This window comes from Heptranchias perlo, chromosome 37 (genome assembly GCF_035084215.1).
Source record: "Heptranchias perlo isolate sHepPer1 chromosome 37, sHepPer1.hap1, whole genome shotgun sequence".
NCBI lineage: Eukaryota > Metazoa > Chordata > Chondrichthyes > Hexanchiformes > Hexanchidae > Heptranchias > Heptranchias perlo.
The window spans coordinates 1558749-1578009 of record NC_090361.1 but is presented as its reverse complement, the minus strand read 5'-3'; the positions used below and the strand labels follow the sequence as shown (position 1 = coordinate 1578009).

The window sequence follows — 19261 nt, the reverse complement described above, 5'->3', positions numbered from 1 at the left end:
ACTCCAGAGATTTGAGCCCATAATCCAGGCGGACGCTCCCAGTGCAGTACTGAGGGAGCGCTGCACCGTCGGATGAGACATTAAACAGAGGCCCTGTCTGCTCTCTCAGGTGGACGTAAAAGATCCCATGATGTTATTCGAAGAGCGGGGGAGTTCTCCCCGTTGTCCTGGGCTAATATTTGTCCCTCAACTGACTAGCTGATCATTTATCTCATTGCTGTTTGTGGGATCTTTCTCTGCGCACATTGGCTGCTACATTTTCTGCATTACAATAGCGGCTACACTTCATAAATACTGGACCATGGAGCGCTTTGGGACGTCCTGAGGATGTGGAAGGTGCTTTATAAATGCAGGAACTTTCTAATACTATCAGATCAACCTGCTCCTATCTATCTGTTTATCCCCTTCTCCCTCCCAGAAAGAGCTGGAACAAAAAGTGAAATGATTTTTAATTTATAATGTAATAAACGGTTTCATGTACAGAGAGGCACTGAGCTATCAGATGGAGTTATCATCAAAGCTGCTTCAAACTCCACGGGGGTTGTGATTAAAATTCCCCTGAGCTGTTTTGCATCAGATCAAGTGAATTAGCGTTTCCCAGGAACAGCTGGTGGTGTCTGTTCCACCCACACACACGCACTCTGTATCTACCTCCCCAATATTGCACTTCGATAGATATTATCAGGTGCAAACTGCCATTCGACTTCCTTGGCAGTTTCTGGCAGTGCTCGGATACGTGGAGAATCGAGCCCTGTGAAAGTTCCAAGCTCCTACTGTTGGGAAAACACTGGCAGCTCAGGAATGGCCTCTCGTCACCAAACAGAGAGAAGAGGAACAGAGTAAATGAGGCACAATGCACTACTGTCAGTGTCAGAGGAAACCTAACTCCAACCTCATTCCCGTACAGGACACTGGGCAAAACTCCAAATTAAAGCTTTGATCCTTCTCACTGGCCTCACTGAAGAATCACAAACTCTGACCTTTCCACTTGGACAGCACTTGAACCCAGGCCTGAGTCCAAAAACCAAGACTGGGCTTTTTTTGAAAAGGTTTATTTCCTGTTGGTTAATTCTCAGTGGAGAGACACTGATTGGTTTATCGTACCGTTCTATACTTGAATTCTGTACATTGTTTTATACACATTAAAACATCCTGCAATGAAATGCCAGTTTCAGCACTAGTGTTGCCACTTAAACATTTAGACTACACAACAAAGTTTTATTTTACCTTCACTTAAAGGGACAGCTCACCCCCATGAGCAGTCTCTGAGACACCAGTGGATGTCGACATCAGGATCACTGTCTTTAAATTCTTCTGAAATAGGATTTACTGAAGACAATGCACCAGATGCCATTTGCACTGCACTCTGGGCTCCAAGGTGCTTTGAAACACTGTCACTGCTCCACTTTCCCCATCCCTCAGGGACATAGGGACATGAAGATATCACCGCTCCTTTAAACTTTTACATTTGGACTGAATTATTTTATGGGAAAGGCAATTCCATCATCGTCCCCCGAAACACTGGGCCCGTCCCCGTCCCCCGAAACACCCGCTAGAGAGAGTTTGTGCTCCCAAACCACAGCCGGTGTTTCGGGGGACGGGGACGGGCCCGGTGTTTTGGGGGCACACACTGACTGTGTTTTGGGGGCACACTCTCTAGTGGGTTCAATCTGCCATGTTAGGTGCAGGCTGCTCTGTATATTTGAGTCCAAGCCTAGGCCTCTGTGACTTTATCTGTACTTTTCAGGTGTTTACTGAACAACATGTCTGGACAGGGAACAGTTCCCACGGAATCTAATCACCAAATGTGCTGACATAAAATAGCTATTCAACTGGAGACACGATTATTGTACGACTGAGCAGGGTGGAGGAGAAAGCAGTGAGCTCAGTCCTAACTACAGAATTGTAAAATCAAACCTGGCTCTAACTGAGGTCTGACACTTTAACTGGAATTAAAAATCTGTTATAAACTATCCATTTATTTAAAAACCCTCAGATTGCAGTGGCCTTGGTAATCCATTAATTAGTTACTGACGGCCGTGTAAACCTGCCAATAGGGAGACAGGTGTTGGAACAGAGCCAGACTGCTTGCCTTCTCTCTCTAATCCGTGACGCATCTCACTCCCGTCCTTCTGCATTTCTAGAGACCGCCATTGCCGCTGCTCTATGTTGGGCCGGGAGATAGGTTTGGATTGGATGTTTAACCCTCTCCTTCCTCCTCCTGAGTGGGACTGGTGTACGGAGGGACTGACAACACAGCCTCTAATGGAGTGGACCATCACACAGTACGAGAGGGCAGAAAATCCGTTCCTTTACCAGCAGTGGGCCATCCATTGAACAAATGACAGCGAGGAGACTGAGAGTCAGGTGGGCCCATCCTCACTGGCACAACCAGCATCGCGAGAGTTGAACAATGTCTGAATTAGACATTGCTTTTTTTGGCGGGGAAGGTTTGTGGAGTTTAAAATGTTAATTAAAAAATTAAAATATTAAAGCTATGATTGGCCAGAAATATCACATCGTTTATCTACTCACTTCATATGACTAATTGTTTGCTCAATGTGTCAGTCACACCATTGTGATAAATGCCAAGAGTTCAGCTCACAACCCGGACAGGGACTAAACCTGCCGCTCGGCGACCGGGCCCCGTGCTGTCTATTTATGATGTGTTGGGGGGGAAGGGGGACAATTTTAAAGTCGTACCATAGATCACTGGTGTTGTCGGCACTGGACACAGGGGCAGTGACAGTGACACAGGTGCTTTCAAAACTGTTTCAATGACGTGTACGTTTGTGTTTATGTCTGTGCGTGTTTTTTATCCCCAAAGTCTTTTCATCATCCTCCCCTCCACCCAGCATTTTAAAATGCCACTAACACGTGTAAGGAAACAATCATCTGGACTGGCCAAGTTGATAAGAGCACAGTGCTCCACGGGCCTCTGCCATCGAGTGTTTGCTGGTCAGTGAAGTCGATGTGACAGATTGCCAGCGTGATCAGATCACGTGCTACGTTCCGGAGTATGTGGATATCCCAGGATTCACTGCTGAACGATGAGTCATTTTGTCAAGTGCGTTCCTTGATGATTGGCTGGTGGCAAATTTTGACAACAATAAAACCCACTGGTCAGCCAGAGTCACACGTGGAAAGGGGGCAGATTGGGCATCACATCCAACTCACCCGCCATTTGCTGGTCAGAAGGTCCCCTCATGACAGCAGCCTCCTCCGTCAGACACTTTGGGCTCAGGGGTCTATCGGGGACATGTGTGAGGACATGGAGTGCTTGTGTTGAGATGGTGCATCTTGCATCATTCCTCACCATCAGGCCCTTCTGCACACAGCCATTCACACGAATGTTGTGCATTCCGGCATCATTGGTGTGTCTGGGGCCTCGTGTATGTGGTAAGACCGATCCAAAGTACTGGGGTGACGAAGACTAGGGAAGCAGTTCTCCAGTCTGCCCTTTTTCTCCATCACGGTACAGCAGCACAGGACCCTCATAAAGGCCCTCCGCATGTCTCTGCTCCTCAGCGTGTAAATGATGGGGTTCATGGCAGAGTTGAGGGTCGCCAGGCCCAGGAAATACTCTGCTTTGTACAGGATCTTGCAATTGTTGCCCAAGTAGGCAAAGTCCAGCAGTAAGATAATGAAGGTGGGCGTCCAGCAAACGATAAACACACCCAGCACGATGGTCACTGTCTTCAGCAGTGCCAAGGACGGCGGAGCCGCAGTCTCGCGGTGGCTGGAGCGGACAATGAGATAAATACGTACATAAAGAATAACGATGGACAGAAGAATGACACTGAGGATGGTGATACAGAACAGGATGTAGGTCTTGGAGAAGAGAGGGAGTACAGTGGAACACCCTTTCTGCTGGCACAAGCAGTTCCAGCCCATGATGGGCAGCCCGCCCAGCAGCACAGAGGCAATCCAACAGCCTCCAATCAGCAGGCACATCCGACTATTCTTGTCGCTGCTGTAGAGTTTGACTTCCACAATGGCGGCATGTCTCTCAATGGCGATGGCCAACAGGCTGAGGACTGATGCAGCTAATGCGACGAACATGGTGCCCTCCCGAAAGAACCACTGCAGTGGTGTCAGCTTCATGGTGCGGCCGCCCGAGAACACAATGTTGAAGATGTAAGCGACGCCCGCAAACAGGTCAGAAAGCGCCAGGTTCCCGATGAAATAAAACATGGCTGAATGGAACTTCTTGTATCTACAGATGGCCACCAAGACCAGGAGATTTTCAAGGATGATGAAAGAACACAAAATGATAAAGAGAACAGAGATAACACTCAGGTCCTGGGACTCGTACTTGGGGTCCTCGAGTTTCCCAGTTAGGTTATAATGATAACGTATTAAATACTTGTCGTAGTAATTGTTAAAGGAGCTTGTGGGCACAGTGCATGGCACAGACTTCTCAGCTTTCCCATCCATTTCTACAAAAGTCTCTGGCTGTAGTAGGCACTTGTTTCCCTCAAGGGCATAATGGCCCCTGCCCCTCAATGCCACTGTCAGTCAGTCAAAGATTCAAGGCTCACAGGTTTGGAAATATTCCAAAGTATAATCTTCATGTAGAACTGGTCTCATTGCTCCCAATCACCTGTAAGAGTCAACAAAGATGGGTTAGTAACTGTGACAAACAAAGGTCACAATAACAGGTCACACTGTACGGACTGGGAAAGGCAGAATGATAAAGGGGGACAAGTCACTTTATCGTAGACTGGAGTCCAAATCAACTCGATGGATGTTGGAAAGTACTCAATGCACAGGAAACATTTTGATTTCTTTAAGCAGACCGTCAAACCTCATTGCCAGGGTTCAGCGGGGAAACACCTCTAGTTATTGGATGACATTGCTCCAGGTGGGTGGGGAGTGTCTGTGTCGAGACACACCAGGCATCACATCTGTGTGGGAAGGCTGGGTGGACCAGTGGGTCTTTTCCTGTCCATCATTTCCGGATGGCCATATATAAAAGTCTACTCTCCTATTGTTCAGTTTCTCCCTGACCTTCCCGCAGTCCTGAAGGTCAGAGACAAGTCCCTGGCATCACAACCTTATCACTGAGAGAGACAGTAACATCCCCCATTGATCAAGGAGAGCCAGAGACAGCATCTGCTGCCCTGAGAGAGTCGAGATCAAGCTTCTCCACACTGACTCTGTAAAAAAAATAGCAGTAGAGCCCGAGGGGGCTGGGAATCTGTCCCAGTTCACAGGAAACGCTTTACTGTTTATTTTTACAAAGTTTCCGAATGTTTTGGAGGGTGTCTATTTATTATTCTCCAAGTCTTGATGGCCGATGTTTCTCAGGGGCCTGACCTCACCAACTGAAAACCCCATCGAGACTCACCGTCACCGATCAGAATAAATAGACAACAGTCTACATCGATACCAAGACAGTATAGTGACTGCCTGTAGATGTCTGGAATCAAATTTATATTTAAAGCACAAAAGCAGGACCCCCTTGGGTTTTTTCTGCCCCCTCCCATATCACTGGGATCCGTTCAGTAAATAATCCCCGATCTGGGGCAGAACCACCTCATTCATGGGATGTTGCCCATTACTGAATGGGCCCATGCTAAAACACTTTCCCTCAGCTAGAGACTGAGAAGCGGGCCAGAGGAGCGGGCCTGAGGAGCGGGTAAGAGAAGCGGGTAAGAGGAACGGGCCTGCGGAACGGGCCAGAGGAGCGGGCCTGAGGAGCGGGCCAGAGGAGCGGGCCAGAGGAGCGGGCCAGAGGAGCGGGCAAGAGGAGCGGGCAAGAGGAGCGGGCAAGAGGAGCGGGCAAGAGGAGCGGGCAAGAGGAGCGGGCCTGAGGAGCGGGCCTGAGGAGCGGGCAAGAGGAGCGGGCAAGAGGAGCGGGCCTGAGGAGCGGGCCTGAGGAGCGGGTCTCAGAAACAAGGATTAACTTTAAACATTTTGTCAAACAGACGGAAAGTCTGAAGGCAACACAATGAACATCAAAAAGGGGAGATATAAGGAGAGATTCCTCACTCATACACTGTCAGCTTCTATCCAATCACAAATACTGGCCTCAATACTACTTCCAACTCAACTGCTGAGTAATACCATTAAAAAATAAAATTCAAATTTCTTATCAGTCCCACAAAAGGTCATCGAGAGTCTGACACCCCCACAATCCTCCCCTTGGACCCCTCACTTTTCCGATCCTGCTCTTCCTCCACCTCCTCTTTCCCTTTGCTGCCTCACAGCTCAGTCAGTGTTATAATTAGTCAATCATTTAAAAAAAAATTCTGGTTAAATGTTCCTTTAATTTGGTTGCTCAGAACCACAGCACCCAGATCACAACTTTCTGTGAGGTTTTTTTTAACATAAAGAATGGGCCCCATTTCCTGCACGTCCCTGTAGGGAATTATTGCACATCACACATTTATAGAAGTTCACCCTTGGCTCATTCCCAGTGTGGGACAGAGAGAGATCCGAAAGAACCAGCTTTAACCCTGCTCGGTGCTGGAGTTTGCGGGACACAGCCTGGGGATCAGAAGGAGTCCTCAGCATCCCTGCGTTAGGAAGGAGAAAGGTTCCTGTTCCTGATCTGTTGGAAAATGCCGGGTGAGGCCAGAATTAGGTTTGACTGATGCCCCACTCACTCTGTAGGCTCACACTGGCACATGGGTCAGCTACAGGGAGAGTCCAGGACCCATGGAACCGTACCCCAGGGAGAGTCAGCACCTTCAGGGGAGGAGGGGGGACTGTACCCCAGGGAGAGTCAGTGCCTTCAGGGGAGGAGGGGGACTGTACCCCAGGGAGAGTCAGTGCCTTTAGGGGAGGAGGGGGGACTGTACCCCAGGGAGAGTCAGTACCTTCAGGGGAGGAGGGGGACTGTACCCCAGGGAGAGTCAGTGCCTTCAGGGGAGGAGGGGGACTGTACCCCAGGGAGAGTCAGTGCCTTTAGGGGAGGAGGGGGGACTGTACCCCAGGGAGAGTCAGTACCTTCAGGGGAGGAGGGGGACTGTACCCCAGGGAGAGTCAGCACCTTCAGGGGAGGAGGGGGGACTGTACCCCAGGGAGAGTCAGTGCCTTCAGGGGAGGAGGGGGACTGTACCCCAGGGAGAGTCAGTGCCTTTAGGGGAGGAGGGGGGACTGTACCCCAGGGAGAGTCAGCACCTTCAGGGGAGGAGGGGGGACTGTACCCCAGGGAGAGTCAGTGCCTTCAGGGGAGGAGGGGGACTGTACCCCAGGGAGAGTCAGTGCCTTTAGGGGAGGAGGGGGGACTGTACCCCAGGGAGAGTCAGTACCTTCAGGGGAGGAGGGGGACTGTACCCCAGGGAGAGTCAGTGCCTTCAGGGGAGGAGGGGGACTGTACCCCAGGGAGAGTCAGTGCCTTTAGGGGAGGAGGGGGGACTGTACCCCAGGGAGAGTCAGTACCTTCAGGGGAGGAGGGGGACTGTACCCCAGGGAGAGTCAGTGCCTTTAGGGGAGGAGGGGGAACTGTACCCCAGGGAGAGTCAGTGCCTTCAGGGGAGGAGGGGGAACTGTACCCCAGGGAGAGTCAGTGCCTTTAGGGGAGGAGAGGGACTGTACCCCAGGGAGAGTCAGTGCCTTTAGGGGAGGAGAGGGACTGTACCCCAGGGAGAGTCAATGCCTTCAGGGGAGGAGGCGAGAAAAGGGGAAAGAGAAATCAGCAGCAAGTTGTTGGAAGGGTTAAGAGGTGAAAACTGGAAATACCCAGTCCGGTCAGGCACTGAGCCAAACTCAGGTGGTGAGAGAGGTGAGAGGAGTTGGAAACATTCCAATGTCTCGCCCAAAATCAAACCATGTTTCATGCAGAGATTTCATCACCTGTCTCTCCCCCTCCCTCCCTCCCTGCGACCCTCCCTCCCGCTCCACGGCCCTCCCTCCCCCTTTTTGCGAGCCTTTCTCTGCGAGCCGCGCTCTCTCTCTCTCTCTGCGAACTTCTCTCTCTGCGACCCTCTCTCTCTGCGACCCTCTCTCTCTGCGACCTTCTCTCTCTCTCTCTGCGACCTTCTCTCTCTCTCTCTGCGACCTTCTCTCTCTCTCTCTGCGACCTTCTCTCTCTCTGCGACCTTCTCTCTCTCTCTCTGCGACCTTCTCTCTCTCTCTGCGACCTTCTCTCTCTCTCTGCGACCTTCTCTCTCTCTCTCTGCGACCTTCTCTCTCTCTCTCTGCGACCTTCTCTCTCTCTCTCTGCGACCTTCTCTCTCTTTCTCTCTGCGACCTTCTCTCTCTTTCTCTCTGCGACCTTCTCTCTCTCTCTCTCTGCGACCTTCTCTCTCTCTCTTTCTCTCTGCGACCTTCTCTCTCTCTCTCTCTGCGACCTTCTCTCTCTCTCTCTCTGCGACCTTCTCTCTTTCTCTCTGCGACCTTCTCTCTCTCTCTTTCTCTGCGACCTTCTCTCTCTCTCTTTCTCTCTGCGACCTTCTCTCTTTCTCTCTGCGACCTTCTCTCTCTTTCTCTCTGCGACCTTCTCTCTCTTTCTCTCTGCGACCTTCTCTCTCTCTCTGCGACCTTCTCTCTCTCTCTCTCTGCGACCTTCTCTCTCTCTCTCTCTGCGACCTTCTCTCTCTCTCTCTCTGCGACCTTCTCTCTTTCTCTCTGCGACCTTCTCTCTCTCTTTTTCTCTCTGCGACCTTCTCTCTCTTTCTCTCTGCGACCTTCTCTCTCTTTCTCTCTGCGACCTTCTCTCTCTTTCTCTCTGCGACCTTCTCTCTCTTTCTCTCTGCGACCTTCTCTCTCTTTCTCTCTGCGACCTTCTCTCTCTTTCTCTCTGCGACCTTCTCTCTCTTTCTCTCTGCGACCTTCTCTCTCTTTCTCTCTGCGACCTTCTCTCTCTTTCTCTCTGCGACCTTCTCTCTCTCTCTGCGACCTTCTCTCTCTCTCTCTCTGCGACCTTCTCTCTTTCTCTCTGCGACCTTCTCTCTTTCTCTCTGCGACCTTCTCTCTCTTTCTCTCTGCGACCTTCTCTCTCTCTCTTTCTCTCTGCGACCTTCTCTCTCTCTCTTTCTCTCTGCGACCTTCTCTCTCTCTCTTTCTCTCTGCGACCTTCTCTCTCTCTCTTTCTCTCTGCGACCTTCTCTCTCTCTCTTTCTCTCTGCGACCTTCTCTCTCTCTCTCTCTCTGCGACCTTCTCTCTCTCTCTCTCTCTGCGACCTTCTCTCTCTCTCTCTCTGCGACCTTCTCTCTCTCTCTCTGCGACCTTCTCTCTCTTTCTCTCTGCGACCTTCTCTCTCTTTCTCTCTGCGACCTTCTCTCTCTTTCTCTCTGCGACCTTCTCTCTCTTTCTCTCTGCGACCTTCTCTCTCTCTCTTTCTCTCTGCGACCTTCTCTCTCTCTCTTTCTCTGCGACCTTCTCTCTCTCTCTTTCTCTGCGACCTTCTCTCTCTCTCTTTCTCTGCGACCTTCTCTCTCGCTCTCTCTCTTTCTCTGCGACCTTTTCTCTCTCTCTCTCTCTTTGCGACCTTCTCTCGCTCTCTCTTTCTCTGCGACCTTCTCTCGCTCTCTCTCTCTTTCTCTGCGACCTTCTCTCGCTCTCTCTCTCTTTCTCTCTGCGACCTTCTCTCTTTCTCTCTGCGACCTTCTCTCTCTTTCTCTCTGCGACCTTCTCTCTTTCTCTCTGCGACCTTCTCTCTCTTTCTCTCTGCGACCTTCTCTCTCTTTCTCTCTGCGACCTTCTCTCTCTTTCTCTCTGCGACCTTCTCTCTCTTTCTCTCTGCGACCTTCTCTCTCTTTCTCTCTGCGACCTTCTCTCTCTTTCTCTCTGCGACCTTCTCTCTCTTTCTCTCTGCGACCTTCTCTCTCTTTCTCTCTGCGACCTTCTCTCTCTTTCTCTCTGCGACCTTCTCTCTCTCTCTCTCTGCGACCTTCTCTCTTTCTCTCTGCGACCTTCTCTCTCTTTCTCTCTGCGACCTTCTCTCTCTTTCTCTCTGCGACCTTCTCTCTCTTTCTCTCTGCGACCTTCTCTCTCTTTCTCTCTGCGACCTTCTCTCTCTTTCTCTCTGCGACCTTCTCTCTCTCTCTCTCTCTCTCTGTGACCTTCTCTCTCTCTCTCTTTCTCTGCGACCTTCTCTCTCTCTCTCTCTCTCTGCGACCTTCTCTCTCTCTCTCTGCGACCTTCTCTCTCTCTCTCTCTGCGACCTTCTCTCTCTTTCTCTCTGCGTCCTTCTCTCTCTTTCTCTCTGCGACCTTCTCTCTCTTTCTCTCTGCGACCTTCTCTCTCTTTCTCTCTGCGACCTTCTCTCTCTCTCTTTCTCTCTGCGACCTTCTCTCTCTCTCTCTCTTTCTCTGCGACCTTCTCTCTCTCTCTCTTTCTCTGCGACCTTCTCTCTCGCTCTCTCTCTTTCTCTGCGACCTTTTCTCTCTCTCTCTCTTTGCGACCTTCTCTCGCTCTCTCTCTTTGCGACCTTCTCTCGCTCTCTCTCTTTGCGACCTTCTCTCGCTCTCTCTTTCTCTGCGACCTTCTCTCGCTCTCTCTCTCTGCGACCTTCTCTCGCTCTCTCTCTCTTTCTCTGCGACCTTCTCTCTCTCTCTGTGACTCTCTCTCTCTCTCTCTTTCTCTGTGACTCTCTCTCTCTCTATCAGTGAGTATCTTTAGATTATGTTTGTTCATTCTCTTCATGAATAACATTTATTTTTAAAAAGTAGCAATCTCCCTAAGACTCTGCCCCTCCACTCTCTTAAATCACCACTTCCGCTGGTTTGGAGTTATTAATTTGGTCAGTGGTTGGCACACTGTGGTAGGCTGTTAGTCTGAGGCCAGGTGATTTTTTGTATGGGAGGGAGAGGGAATTGGTCGCAGCTCATGTCTCCGTCGGTTACACAGTGTCAATGAATGAGGCCCGGACGGAGAGTCCTGCCGGATATAAATGGGGAAACAAACTAAACAAGATCGCTGAACGTTTCTTTCAAGTTGGACCACAGGCAGATGAGGTCACTGGAATTTTTAAAATTTTTGTTCTGACGTTAGTGAACTGTTTACAGTTAAAAAGCCACACTGGGATTCTCCACTCTGCTGATGCTCATCGTGAGGACGCTGGTTAGCTTATTTTTGGGTTAGCGACACTTGGGAAATTCAGCTGCTGCTGACACATCCTGTCCAGTCACACAGCCTGAGCTGGGAGATGTTCGTTAATCGTCTCTCGGGCCTGTGGCCTGGAAGTGACTTTGTGCGTTGCCCCAGTGATAGCTGCTCTGTATCTGCAGCTTCACATCAAACAGCTCCTGAGCAATGTAGTACCAGCGATACAAGAGAGTGGGTGGCCTCATATCCACAGAAATCTATCAGTAGGGTCCCAGCTTTCACTAGGGGAGGTGATGGTGGGTCTTTAGATGCTGTTACAATCAGTGAATACATTGAACAGCTTCATGAGGTCACTTTCTACTACTCTGTCACTCCTCAATAAAATTCAAAATTCTCCCAGTCCTGAACATCCATTCCGTCCCCACTTTCTACCACATTACTGAAATTCCCATGTCACAGGCTGGCCTGGGATTACCTAATGGGTAAATTTCAACCCACATCACCTAAAACAGATGATCTGGTCATTATCACGTTGCTGTTTGTGGGATCTTGCTGTGTGCAAATTGGCTGCTGCGTTTCCTACATTATAACAGTGACTACACTTCAAAAGTACTTCATTGACTGTAAAGCGCTTTGGGACGTCCTGAGTTATGAAAGGCACTGTAGAAATACAAGTTCATTCTTTCTTTAAAAGGTCTGAGCTGGGGTGAGCTGGACTGGACTGGACTGGACTGGATTTAATCGAGCTGGAATGCGCTGGATGGAAGTGGGCTGACAAATCTCTTGGAATTCCTTTAAGAACTAACGAACCGTGTAGACGGGAGCTCGGTGAGCGCTGCATATTTAGATTCAAAGGCACAGCTTAGGTGGAGTACATCTGGATTGGACTGAAAACTGGCTGAACAAGAGGAAGCAAAGAGTGTCTGAAAGTGAAGCTCGGTGGAACCGGCAATTATTCTACAGGACGTGACATAGCAGAGCGATCTGGGGCACTGGTGGGCATGACAGAGAGCGATCTGGGGCACTGGTGGGCATGACAGAGGGCGATCTGGGGCACTGGTGGGCATGACAGAGCGCGATCTGGGGCACTGGTGGGCATGACAGAGCAATCTGGGGCACTGGTGGGCATGACAGAGCAATCTGGGGCACTGGTGGGCATGACAGAGCGCGATCTGGGGCACTGGTGGGCATGACAGAGCGCGATCTGGGGCACTGGTGGGCATGACAGAGCGCGATCTGGGGCACTGGTGGGCATGACAGAGCGCGATCTGGGGCACTGGTGGGCATGACAGAGCGCGATCTGGGGCACTGGTGGGCATGACAGAGCGCGATCTGGGGCACTGGTGGGCATGACAGAGCGCGATCTGGGGCACTGGTGGGCATGACAGAGCGCGATCTGGGGCACTGGTGGGCATGACAGAGCGCGATCTGGGGCACTGGTGGGCATGACAGAGCGCGATCTGGGGCACTGGTGGGCATGACAGAGCGCGATCTGGGGCACTGGTGGGCATGACAGAGCGCGATCTGGGGCACTGGTGGGCATGACAGAGCGCGATCTGGGGCACTGGTGGGCATGACAGAGCGCGATCTGGGGCACTGGTGGGCATGACAGAGCGCGATCTGGGGCACTGGTGGGCATGACAGAGCGCGATCTGGGGCACTGGTGGGCATGACAGAGCGCGATCTGGGGCACTGGTGGGCATGACAGAGCGCGATCTGGGGCACTGGTGGGCATGACAGAGCGCGATCTGGGGCACTGGTGGGCATGACAGAGCGCGATCTGGGGCACTGGTGGGCATGACAGAGCGCGATCTGGGGCACTGGTGGGCATGACAGAGCGCGATCTGGGGCACTGGTGGGCATGACAGAGCGCGATCTGGGGCACTGGTGGGCATGACAGAGCGCGATCTGGGGCACTGGTGGGCATGACAGAGCGCGATCTGGGGCACTGGTGGGCATGACAGAGCGCGATCTGGGGCACTGGTGGGCATGACAGAGCGCGATCTGGGGCACTGGTGGGCATGACAGAGCGCGATCTGGGGCACTGGTGGGCATGACAGAGCGCGATCTGGGGCACTGGTGGGCATGACAGAGCGCGATCTGGGGCACTGGTGGGCATGACAGAGCGCGATCTGGGGCACTGGTGGGCATGACAGAGCGCGATCTGGGGCACTGGTGGGCATGACAGAGCGCGATCTGGGGCACTGGTGGGCATGACAGAGCGCGATCTGGGGCACTGGTGGGCATGACAGAGCGCGATCTGGGGCACTGGTGGGCATGACAGAGCGCGATCTGGGGCACTGGTGGGCATGACAGAGCGCGATCTGGGGCACTGGTGGGCATGACAGAGCGCGATCTGGGGCACTGGTGGGCATGACAGAGCGCGATCTGGGGCACTGGTGGGCATGACAGAGCGCGATCTGGGGCACTGGTGGGCATGACAGAGCGCGATCTGGGGCACCGGTGGGCATGACAGAGCGCGATCTGGGGCACCGGTGGGCATGACAGAGCGCGATCTGGGGCACTGGTGGGCATGACAGAGCGATCTGGGGCACTGGTGGGCATGACAGAGCGATCTGGGGCACTGGTGGGCATGACAGAGCGCGATCTGGGGCACTGGTGGGCATGACAGAGCGATCTGGGGCACTGATGGGCATGACAGAGTGTGATCTGGGGCACTGGTGGGCATGACAGAGCGATCTGGGGCACTGGTGGGCATGACAGAGCGATCTGGGGCACTGGTGGGCATGACAGAGCGATCTGGGGCACTGGTGGGCATGACAGAGCGATCTGGGGCACTGGTGGGCATGACAGAGCGATCTGGGGCACTGGTGGGCATGACAGAGCGATCTGGGGCACTGGTGGGCATGACAGAGCGATCTGGGGCACTGGTGGGCATGACAGAGCGATCTGGGGCACTGGTGGGCATGACAGAGCGATCTGGGGCACTGGTGGGCATGACAGAGCGATCTGGGGCACTGGTGGGCATGACAGAGCGATCTGGGGCACTGGTGGGCATGACAGAGCGATCTGGGGCACTGGTGGGCATGACAGAGCGATCTGGGGCACTGGTGGGCATGACAGAGCGATCTGCGGCACTGGTGGGCATGACAGAGCGATCTGGGGCACTGGTGGGCATGACAGAGCGATCTGGGGCACTGGTGGGCATGACAGAGCGATCTGGGGCACTGGTGGGCATGACAGAGCGATCTGGGGCACTGGTGGGCATGACAGAGCGATCTGGGGCACTGGTGGGCATGACAGAGCGATCTGGGGCACTGGTGGGCATGACAGAGCGATCTGGGGCACTGGTGGGCATGACAGAGCGATCTGGGGCACTGGTGGGCATGACAGAGCGATCTGGGGCACTGGTGGGCATGACAGAGCGATCTGGGGCACTGGTGGGCATGACAGAGCGATCTGGGGCACTGGTGGGCATGACAGAGCGATCTGGGGCACTGGTGGGCATGACAGAGCGATCTGGGGCACTGGTGGGCATGACAGAGCGATCTGGGGCACTGGTGGGCATGACAGAGCGATCTGGGGCACTGGTGGGCATGACAGAGCGATCTGGGGCACTGGTGGGCATGACAGAGCGATCTGGGGCACTGGTGGGCATGACAGAGCGATCTGGGGCACTGGTGGGCATGACAGAGCGATCTGGGGCACTGGTGGGCATGGCAGAGCGCGATCTGGGGCACTGGTGGGCATGACAGAGCGATCTGGGGCACTGGTGGGCATGGCAGAGCGCGATCTGGGGCACTGGTGGGCATGGCAGAGCGCGATCTGGGGCACTGGTGGGCATGGCAGAGAGCGATCTGGGGCACTGCGATTAGGCACCTGAGTTATGAGGAGGAGAAGCTGGGAAGGTGCACGGATACTCTTATTGAAGTATTCAAGATTCTAAAAAGGTACTGTCAAGATAAACATAAATATATTTAACATAGTCACAGGTTCTAAAACAAACTTAGAAGTGGGATGGTGAACAGACAGATTACATTGAACTACTTTATGGTGGTGAAAATATGGAATGAACATCCAATGGAGGTCTTGGGGCTTGATTGAATCAGCAAATTCAAGAGTGAGTTGGATAAGTTCCCGCCAAAATCTGAGGGCAGGGAGTAAGAGGTGTCATTGGGATATGGGATCTCCTAGACACTGGGGCCAGTCAGATTGGCTGCTGTATTTTCCCCCCCAGTCCTGTACATACCTTTGCTCCTATGGCTTTACTGGATTGAAATTTGATTAATTGGGCTGGCTAAACGTGTCTGCTATGGAATAAAGCCTGCAATTTGCACTGCTCCAATTCCTCATTATCCTCGGCCCTCGGCACAGTTAGCTCATTCCCTCTGATATGAAGCACAGCAGCAGCTTTACTGGAGGTTAATTATGAGTACGCCATACTTCCTGACAGCTAATAGCTTCTAGAATCTTCTTGTTAAAGACACACAACTTTGCTCAACACAATGCATGCACAGGGGTAAAGCCAAGCCTGGGGACTGCCCCTCATGCTTGGCGATGGGACTCTTCAATTCAGCAGAAAGCTCATCTTCAATTAAGAACATAAGAAATAGGAGCAGGAGTCGGCCGTACGGCCCCTCGAGCCTGCTCCACCATTCAATCAGATCTTCAACCTCAACTCCACTTTCCCGCCCGATCCCCATATCCTTTGATTCAGCCTTGAATATATTCAACGACTGAGCATCCACAGCACTCTGGGGTAGAGAATTCCAAAGATTCACAACCCTCCGAGTGAAGAAATTTCTCCTCATCTCAGTCCTAAATGGTCGACCCCTTATCCTGAGACTATGCCGCCTAGTTCTAGACTCTCCAGCCATGGGAAAACAGCCTCTCAGAATCTTATATGTTTCAATGAGATCACCTCTCATTCTTCTAAATTCCAGAGAGTATAGGCCCATTCTACTCAATCTCTCAATTCAATTTTATATACTTGTGTTAGGTGAGAGATGACGAGAGCTTCAATTTAACATTGTCCCATCAAACACTCCCAGGGCAGGTACAGCACGGGTTAGATACAGAGTAAAGCTCCCTCTACACTGTCCCATCAAACACTCCCAGGGCAGGTACAGGGTTAGATTAAGATTCAGAGTAAAGCTCCCTCTATCAGGTCTCCCTCTATCGGTCTCCCTCTATCACCGCAACACACACCGCAACACACACCGCATCACACACCGCAACACACACCGCAACACACACCGCAACACACACCGCATCACACACCGCATCACACACCGCAACACACACCGCAACACACACCGCATCACACACCGCAACACACACCGCATCACACACCGCATCACACACCGCATCACACACCGCAACACACACCGCAACACACACCGCAACACACACCGCAACACACACCGCATCACACACCGCATCACACACCGCAACACACACCGCAACACACACCGCATCACACACCGCATCACACACCGCAACACACACCGCATCACACACCGCAACACACACCGCATCACACACCGCAACACACACCGCAACACACACCGCATCACACACCGCATCACACACCGCAACACACACCGCAACACACACCGAATCACACACCGCAATACACACCGCATCACACACCGCAACACACACCGCAACACACACCGCATCACACACCGCATCACACACCGCAATACACACCGCATCACACACCGCATCACACACCGCATCACACACCGCAATACACACCGCATCACACACCGCAACACACACCGCAACACACACCGCATCACACACCGCATCACACACCGCATCACACACCGCATCACACACCGCAATACACACCGCATCACACACCGCAACACACACCGCATCACACACCGCAACACACACCGCATCACACACCGCATCACACACCGCATCACACACCGCAACACACACCGCATCACACACCGCATCACACACCGCAACACACACCGCAACACACACCGCAACACACACCGCAACACACACCGCATCACACACCGCAACACACACCGCAACACACACCGCAACACACACCGCAACACACACCGCATCACACACCGCAACACACACCGCAACACACACCGCAACACACACCGCAACACACACCGCAACACACACCGCAACACACGCCTTTAAAATAAGAAAACATAGCAAGGCGTTTCACAGGAGCGTAATCAGACAAAATTTGACACTGAGCCACGTAAGGAGATATTAGGACAGGTTGGTTAAAGAGGTAGGTTTTAAGGAGAGTCTTAAAGGAGGAGAGAGGTGGAGAGGTTTAGGGAGGGAATTCCAGAGCTTAGGGCCCAGGCAGCTGAAGGGACGGCCGCCAATGGTGGAGCGATTAAAATCAGGGATGCGTAAGAGGCAAGAATTGGAGGAGCGCAGAGATCTCGGATGGTTGTAGAATCATAGAATCTTACAGCATAGAAGGAGGCCATTTGGCCCGTAGTGCCTGTGCCGGCTCTTTGAAAGAGTTGAAGGGCTGAAGGAGGTTACAGAGATAGGGGGAGGTGAGACCATGGAGGGATTTGAACACAAGGATGAGAATTTTAAAATTGAGGTGTTGCTGGACCGGGAGCCAATGTCAGTCAGCGAGCACAGGGGGTGATGGGTGAACGGGACTTGGTGTGAGTTAGGATACAGGCAGCAGAGTTTTGGATGAGCTGGAGTTTATGGAGGATGGAAGACGGGAGGCCGGCCAGGAGAACATTGGTGCAGCATTCAGGTTACACAGAGACACTCAGACACGCTGTCAGGTTATAGTGACATATGCTCATTTGAGACAAAGATCCTGGCTCAGATCACAGAGAGTTAGTCAGATCAGAACGAGTCAACAGAGGAACATAAAGAAACAAAAGATTTTTCAGCCAATTCCTTCCACAAACCATGAACCTCGCAGCCTGGCCTGCACTGTACTCAACCCACTCACTCTTCTGAGAAAAAGTGCTACAAATGTTCTCACTGCCCCTGAATAATAAACCAGAATCTTTGTTTAACATGCCATCCTACACGATACACCCCCTGATCAAGTACCGTCCTTGACAAGACAATTGCAGCGTCTCACCAGTTCAGCAATCCTCCTGTTCCACACTGCGTTCCGATCTCTATCTGTACCGAACCGGGCAACTCTCCATCCCGTTCCTACCCAGCTCCTTTTAAAATGTGTTCATTGACCCAGTGTTGGCTGCTTTATCTGGGAGTATATCCCACACCCTCACTCTGCACAGAAACACTTCCTTCTAATCTGGAATCAGAGTAGATTTCTGGCCAGTTGCTGTGCGAGTTTTTCCCTTTAATGACTGGTTTACCACATGACATGATATGACAGCCTGGGTGGAGCTCTCATTATCATTCAGTCAAAACCTGGTAAAATATCAACAGCCATTGTTTGGGATTAATTGCCCCGGACAGACAACTGTCACACAGGACCAACCGACTGTCACTCAACTCAGCATGTGTTTGCAGCAAGAATCACATGTGGGCCGGCCGGTCGCTGGCCTTAGCAAGGTCCCAGTGTCACTAGAGGGCACATGCTGCATGTCAGGAGGTTCCAGAATGAATCGCTATTTCTTTATTTATCAATTCACCAAAGACAAAACCTCAGATGAGGAAAGGCATCAGAATAACGATCTGATTCACATCACAGATTACATTCCAACTCAGACAGGGGAAGTGAAACAAGGTTATGAATCTCATGGAAACAGTGCTCCCTGACCCCAGCTCGCCCAACCCCCCGATTTCCCCGACTCCTGGCCCAAGGTCACCCAGACCCCAGGTTGCCCTGACACCTGACCCCAAGCCCCAGGTCGTCCTGGCCCCTGGCTGCTCTGGCCCCAGGTCGCCCTGGCCCCTGGTCACCCTGGCTGCTCTGGCCCCAGGTCGCCCTGGCCCCTGGTCACCCTGGCTGCTCTGGCCCCAGGTCGCCCTGGCCCCTGGTCACCCTGGCTGCTCTGGCCCCAGGTCGCCCTGACCCCTGGCCCCAGGTCGCCCTGGCTGCTCTGGCCCCAGGTCGCCCTGGCTGCTCTGGCCCCAGGTCGCCCTGGCTGCTCTGGCCCCAGGTCGCCCTGGCTGCTCTGGCCCCAGGTCGCCCTGGCTGCTCTGGCCCCAGGTCGCCCTGGCTGCTCTGGCCCCAGGTCGCCCTGGCTGCTCTGGCCCCAGGTCGCCCTGGCTGCTCTGGCCCCAGGTCGCCCTGGCTGCTCTGGCCCCAGGTCGCCCTGGCTGCTCTGGCCCCAGGTCGCCCTGGCTGCTCTGGCCCCAGGT

The 19261-nt window shown here is 52.7% G+C and overlaps 1 protein-coding gene across 1 annotated transcript; it reads right to left on the bottom strand.

The window, feature by feature from the left end:
• Window positions 1–489: 489 nt before the first annotated feature.
• Window positions 490–18128, bottom strand: LOC137304357 (sphingosine 1-phosphate receptor 2-like). The gene is made up of 2 exons (XM_067972917.1): window positions 18066–18128; window positions 490–4603 (listed from the first exon to the last, which is right to left on the bottom strand). Exon 2 carries the CDS (start codon window positions 4435–4437, stop codon window positions 3343–3345), a length of 1095 nt encoding a protein of 364 aa, XP_067829018.1. The 5' UTR covers window positions 4438–4603; window positions 18066–18128; the 3' UTR covers window positions 490–3342.
• Window positions 18129–19261: the final 1133 nt, after the last annotated feature.